General features: G+C 46.5%; 1 protein-coding gene across 1 annotated transcript in view; it reads left to right on the forward strand.

Annotated features, from left to right (window-relative positions):
• CAB39L (calcium binding protein 39 like) overlaps positions 1-1,127 on the forward strand; it is a 109,558-nt gene extending 108,431 nt beyond the window's left edge. The window contains exon 9 of the mRNA XM_023731550.1: positions 790-1,127. Coding sequence (XP_023587318.1) covers positions 790-969 — 180 coding nt within the window. The 3' untranslated portion in view covers positions 970-1,127. The remainder of the gene's footprint in view (positions 1-789) is intronic.
• The last annotated feature ends 5,376 nt before the right edge of the window (positions 1,128-6,503 follow it).

A 6,503-nucleotide genomic window follows, 5' to 3' on the forward strand; every position in this document is an offset into this window, starting at 1 on the left:
TGCCTGTTCAAAAATTATATATATATAAAAAACACAATTACACTCAAATGCTATATGTTGTTTATGTTTACATGTAGATGTATTATGAGGAAAAGGATAGAAGGTGCTTGGGTTGGGGAGGGAGGGAGAAGAGATAGATGGGTAAGAATCTGGTTCTATCTGTAATGTTTTATTTCTTTAAAAAGAGATTTGAAGCAAAATGGCAGAATCTGTTCAGTTCATGTGGTGAGTATATTGATGTCTGTTATTTTCTCTTGGAATGATTTTATAATTAAAAACAAATAAACCTTTACAAAGTTTTTAAAGTAAAAGTAAAAAATGTTCATTGATAGCTCTGATGCGCGCCTAGCTAGCTATCAACAAGATGGGTATGAAAGGTGAATTACCGCATTTCTTCAGTAAGGAAGTAAGACCAAGGGGCTTTCTATATGTTAACACAAGTGACAGAAACTCGAGTCAGGTTGTCAGGGTCCCTGGCGAGTGTTCCCTGTTCCAGGTATTTTGTTGTTTTAATTGTGGTAAATATCTACATAACAAACATTTTCCATCTCAACATTCTTCACGTGTACAATCCAGTGACACTCATTGTGTTCATCATGTTGTTCAACCATCGCCACCACCCATTCCCACATTTCCCGTCACCCTAACAGAACTCAGTGTCCACTAAGCAATGAGTTCCCTTCCCCCTCCTCCTGCTCGCCCCGGGTAACCCCTAACAAACGTTAGTCTCTGTACACTTGCTTATTCTAGATGTTTCGTATAGGTGGGCATTTGTTCTTTGTGTTTCAGGTGTTTGTGGCCAGTCCTCACAAAACGCAGCCTATTGTGGAGATCCTATTGAAAAATCAACCCAAGCTCATTGAGTTTCTGAGCACCTTCCAAAAAGAAAGGACGGATGACGAGCAGTTCACTGATGAGAAGAACTACTTGATTAAGCAAATTCGAGACTTGAAGAAAACCTCCCCTTAAGGACCTGACCCCATTCCCGCACAGTCCTCCGTCTCATCTTCTCAGTTTGTTCAATGAGTGTCATTTCAGCAAGTAATCTTTCTTGGAAAGGCTTTGGAGGTGCCTATGTTTTTCCTCAATTCATTGTTCAGGGTAGATGGAATATAAACGTTTGAATGAAAGAAAAGAAATTAACCTAGAATAATATATCTGCTTTAATCAAGTCTGTGATTATTTATGTGAAATTAGAGCCAGTGTATTAGACAGTGATCAACGCAATGCTAGCCTTTTGTTGATGAGAAGCTGTAGGGCTATGCACTTGCAGGCTGGCCCTGGTCACCATGAGCCACCAAGTAGGGGCTCAGTGGTGGGCGCCACTGGGTCCTCGGGGGGACCTGAGATGGGGGGAGAACTGGGGGCAAAATTGGCTTGCCTCTCTGCACTTAGACAAACAGATTTCTTAAATAAGCACTGAAAGAGCCGAGAAAGCATGTTGCTGTTTTCCGCCATCATGTGCTCTTTTGTTCCCTGCTTGCTATTTTCCACTGTAAACAAGTGGTTCCCAATGTCCCAGGCAGATGCCCCCCTCAGCCTCACCTGCCACCTTCCCACATTCCATCCCCTCAGCATACCCACCTAACGTGTGGCCCACAGCCCTCCAACCTGCCCTGCCATCAGGGTAAACGAGACCAACTTAGGAAAATTAGGATGGAGTAGCAGTGGCCATGGGCACAGAGGGCATGACCCGCTCAGTGAAGAACCGCAAGCAGATGGTTAAGAACTGCAGCTGTAGATGCAGCCTCTGCTGGGTCACACTGACTCCCAGAGGGTTATGAGTGCCTGGGCTGTCACAGTCATACTTGTCATTAGGTGACAGACGTTCTGTGGGAGAAGCGTGTTTTGGAGCAGGGGTCCTTGCATTTGGATGGCTGCACATGCACCCACTCTCCTAACCAGGGAACCTGCCCCCGGAAGGAAAACGATTAAATGCATGAACAACTTCTCAAATGGCTAAAAACCTTTTGGTCTCAGTTTGTTTTCTCGTAAGCTGTCCCTCTGTAACTGCACATCAGAGTCGTCAGCAGTGACAAAGTAGAGAACATAAACATTTGGTCCCAAATACTCTCTTGCATACTAGGGTGCTTAAGGAGTTAATCTGTATTCTTTCAAACAGGCATGGAACCAAAAAAAGAGAAGGTCATGGTTTGTTTTCAGACATCAGGATATAAAATGGAATTGTAAAGTTGTATTTACAAAACATTAAAGGCACAATTGCTCCTCTGTATGCTTTCATGGTTCTGTTTCTAAATCATGTGTTACTGTTTTCTATAAGAACCCATGCTTTTTATAATACTTGGGTGCTGTGTTCTTTACTTTTATTCAACCAGCTATTTCTCCGCCCAGAGAAGGAAAGACAAGTGTGTTCCCTTGATCAGTGCCCTTTGTAGCATCTGAAGAATTACCTGGCCGGGCGGGTTTCCCCAGCCTTGGCTGGGACCCAGGTGTTTGTGTGTTTGGTGTGCAGCTGGAGGCCTGAGCAGATGGTTGGACTGCTGAGCTCCCCAGGCAGCAGCTCTGGCCAGTGCCCGTGGGGAAGGTCCCCCAGGCAGGCCCCGGTGGTTTTCATCCCCCAGTTGCTGAAGTCAGATTGTTTCCATAACATGTCTTGACAGCCCAAAGGCCCTTAGCATTTGACTTGTCCAGTTTTGCTTGTTTGATTAAAAGACATAGTGTAAATATAAAAAATGAAGGTGCAATATCCATGGGCAATTTCTTTGGTTTCTTAACCCTGCTCCACCACCTCATGGGCACACCTTTTCGATTGGAAACCAAGGTGTTCTTGTAATTCTTTCTTGATAAAGAAGATTTTATTTCCTCTGGGCTTGAATTAGCCCTTTCCTGGCAACCCTGTATCCAAGCTTAATACTTGCTAAACAGAAAACCAGAGTCTAAGAGGTGATGGAAGAAGTAGCCAGGGTTGTGTTGTAATATAAACTTGTAAATTATTAATGCAAAGGGGGAGCAGAAAGCTCACAGTCAGAATATGTTTGTGCAAAGTTCACTGTAAATATTGTGAGAAGTAAATTTTGAAAAGATCATATTTAACAAGCTGTTTCAAAAGCAGATGTTGAAATGAAGACTGACTAAATAAAAAAGTACCACACAGTCCTTGGTCAGTTTCATTCCTCTGCCACTCTGACAGTGATGTCACGAGTCAGTTGTCATCTCCACACAGGGCCTGGCCGAAGGCACCGGGACCACCTCCCACACCCTCTGCTGACCAACAGGCTTGTCAGTCAGTACCTGGTCGTCTGATGCTGGTAACGCAGGCTCTGCATATACACATCACCACAGCTAGGGGTCATTCTCATTTATGTCTGAGGAAACTGAGACTCCCAGTCGGGGAGAAAGACATGGCAGTCAGATCCCGTAAAGATTTCAGCTTTGGAAACCCTATGGGGCAGTTGTACTGTGTCCTAGAGGGTCGCTATGAGTCACAATCGACTCTACAGTTAGGGGTTTGGTCTTTGGGTTTTGGAGGCTCCCAGAGGTTTAACTCTCCAGATCTAGCGTGAGCTCTGTCTGGGATCCACACCCACAGTGGCCTGAGGCCAGACTTCGGCTCTCCCTTTGTCACCCTCAAAGCTATGAACAAGGGGAGGCCCAGGGTATCAGGGACTGTTCGGAGCCTTGCCCCCTGCTGTCTGGAGGCTTCCTTGGCATTAAGGTCCTGAAGGGAAGCCAGCAGGGACATTAGATCATTATGTTCTTGGATGAGACTCCTCGCCACAGCCAGGCGCCTGCCCAAGTCCTAGGATTGTCCTTTGAAACAGCACCCTGATGCGAGTGCCTGTCACTCCCAGCCCCCTCGTGGGGCTGTGCTGGAGCAGTCGATGACAGGGGCAAGGAAGGTGAACTTGGGAGAGCCTGTCACTAGTCACAGTGTTTGTGCATTTCTCGTGAGATGCAGCTGCTTGGAGCCATAGTGCATTCTGGAAGTTAGACAAGACCTGAAAACAACTGAAATAATGTGAAGGAAAAGGAAATTCAGAAAAACATTAGAACTTTTTTAAGAATGGGAAAAGATAGTTGTTTCAAAATAGATTTACAGATCTTGCTAGACTACTAATATTAAACGAAATTAAGATTTTATTTCTTGTTTTTCTGTTTTATCCAAAAGAATATTATACATGGCATGGATAATTGCCATTTTTTCCTGCTTGTTCTTTCAGGAAGTTTTTGGATATTTTAGTGTGAGGGGGCACACTAAAACAGTGCATATTGTTGCTGTTGAGCCAGTCGTGACTCTTGGGGACCCCATGTGTTACAGAGTAGAACTGCTCCATAGAATTTTATTGGCTGTAATTTTTCTTTAATTGTGCTTTAAGTGAAAGTTTACAATTCAAGTTAGTTTCTTATACAAAAATTTATACATACATTGTTTTGTGACCCTCGTTGCTCTCCCTTTACTGTGACAGCACACTCCTCCTTTCCACCCCGGATTTCCAGTGTCCGTTCAACCAGCTCCTGACCCTCTCTGCCTTCTCATCTCGCCTCTGGACAGGAGCTGTATTGGCTGTAATCTTAACAGAAGCAGATCTCCAGACCTTTCTTCTGTGGTACCGCCGGTTGGGGTCAAACTGCCAACCTTTAGGTTAGCACTTGAGCAAAAACTTGGCGCCACCTAGGGACCTCATAGTTGGATAAAGTTCTGAAATATAAAGAGACCTTGAAAAACTGGACTTGGTCTCCCCGAGAAGATTGAAAAGATTGAAGATGGATGTGAAAGAAGACGTGATTTTGTTTTTGGAATATGGAAAGTGCTGTTATGTAACTACCAAGCTTGTCCTTTGATTGTATCACAGCCTCCACTCTACAGAGGAGAACATGGAGCCACAGAGAAGTCCAGTAACTTGCTCAAGATCAATCAACTGGCAGCAGATTTCAGGCCCCATCTGACTGACCCCCAAGTCCATGTCTTTGGACTCCTGAGTAGGAAAACCAGGCTGCAAATCCAGGCGTCACGCAGGAAGGCCGTGCTCTCCAGCTCATCACGCCCACTGGTGTAGGCGCTGCTGCTTTGTTCATCGTGGCCACCAGGACAAATAGGGAGCCCCGGATGCCAGTACTAAAGGGTCAGTCAATTGAAGGATTTCAACCGACTCATTCAACAAGGGTAACTTTACTCCACAAGGAGGTTTGAAGTTTGAAAGAGTAGGTCACCTTCAAGAACACAAAAGGCCACAGCCCTTTACCATCCATCCAGGACAGGTTGTAAGGTAATTACTACACCAAACCATCTATGTCACTTTGAAAAGCTGCGATCATAGGGGCCCTTCGAGAGAACATGATGTTGTTATATGCATCACTAATTTATCATTTGGTAAAACTTGGAAAGAATGAGAGCACCTCGTTTTAATTATGAAATGTAAAGGCCAAAATATTTACGTAACCTCATTGATTCATTCATCCAACAGTCGATGAACTCATCCAGCGGCAGTTAGGGTTTGATCCGAGGACCCACTGAGTGCCATGCCGGGTTTACTGGAGGCCTTAGACCGATGCAAGCCTGTGCCCTGCACCCGGCTCTGCGCCCCAGTCAGCAGGGCCGGTAGTAGGGGAAGGAACAGGGATTTGAAGTCGGGGGCCCACGTGGAAGAGCTGGACCCTGGTCTGTTTTCTCCCTCCTCCAATCCTTCACCCTGGAGGCGGCAGAGCTGCAGGACAGCGGCGCCTCTCACCACCGAGCTTCAGATGCCAAGAAGCTGAAACCCAGGGGGCGGGGGACTCAGGGCGCTGCTGCCCCCACAAGCGAGCCCGCCAGTCGGCAGCAGCACGTAAGCGGGAACCGCGACCCTGTACCACCTTCCCGGCGTCAGAGTGGCTGCTGCTTCACTTCTCCTTGCAATTCCGACGTAATAATCAGACCCTAATCCGTCACCACGCGGGGGCTCTGCGAAGCATGTTCCAGCTCAGCTAAATGGACACATTCCGAATTCGCCACATGTGCTCTGTGCTGGGGGAATTGTCTCCATACACTCTTACTGTCCTCTTCCCACCTCACAAACCTCTTTTTTTTCCTTTTAAACGCCATGTGTACAGTAAATGGGATGACAGGGACTTTGCCGGCAGCCAGACCTGGACCTAAATGCTGCCCCACCACCAGCTGTTTGATCTTGAGAATCACTGAGCTTCACTTGCTGTAAAAAGCGAGCTTCACGTCCTGTAACGCGGTGGAAGGAGTGCCTGCCTCAGCGTGGTTGTAGGCGGCAACGGAGACAAAGTCTGTGACACTGGCTCTGAGCTCATGCTTTCCTGTTGGCTCACTCACCCATCCCAGAGAAGCCCCAGGAGTCCACAAGGTTTTGGTTCTAGAAGAAGAAAAGGGAATCCGGGCAGAAAGAGCAACGGGGCATGAAGCATGCCATGGCCAGAGCATGAGGAGGAGAGTGCTCAGTGTGTCTGGGTGTGTGGACATGCAGAGGGGGCTGGGAAGTGGACAGAGAGCCTCGAACACAATGCTAAGGATTTAACTACATCATTAAGGTTGTTGT

The sequence above is a fragment of the Trichechus manatus genome, unplaced genomic scaffold (assembly GCF_000243295.1).
Source record: "Trichechus manatus latirostris isolate Lorelei unplaced genomic scaffold, TriManLat1.0 scaffold00044, whole genome shotgun sequence".
Taxonomy (NCBI): domain Eukaryota; kingdom Metazoa; phylum Chordata; class Mammalia; order Sirenia; family Trichechidae; genus Trichechus; species Trichechus manatus.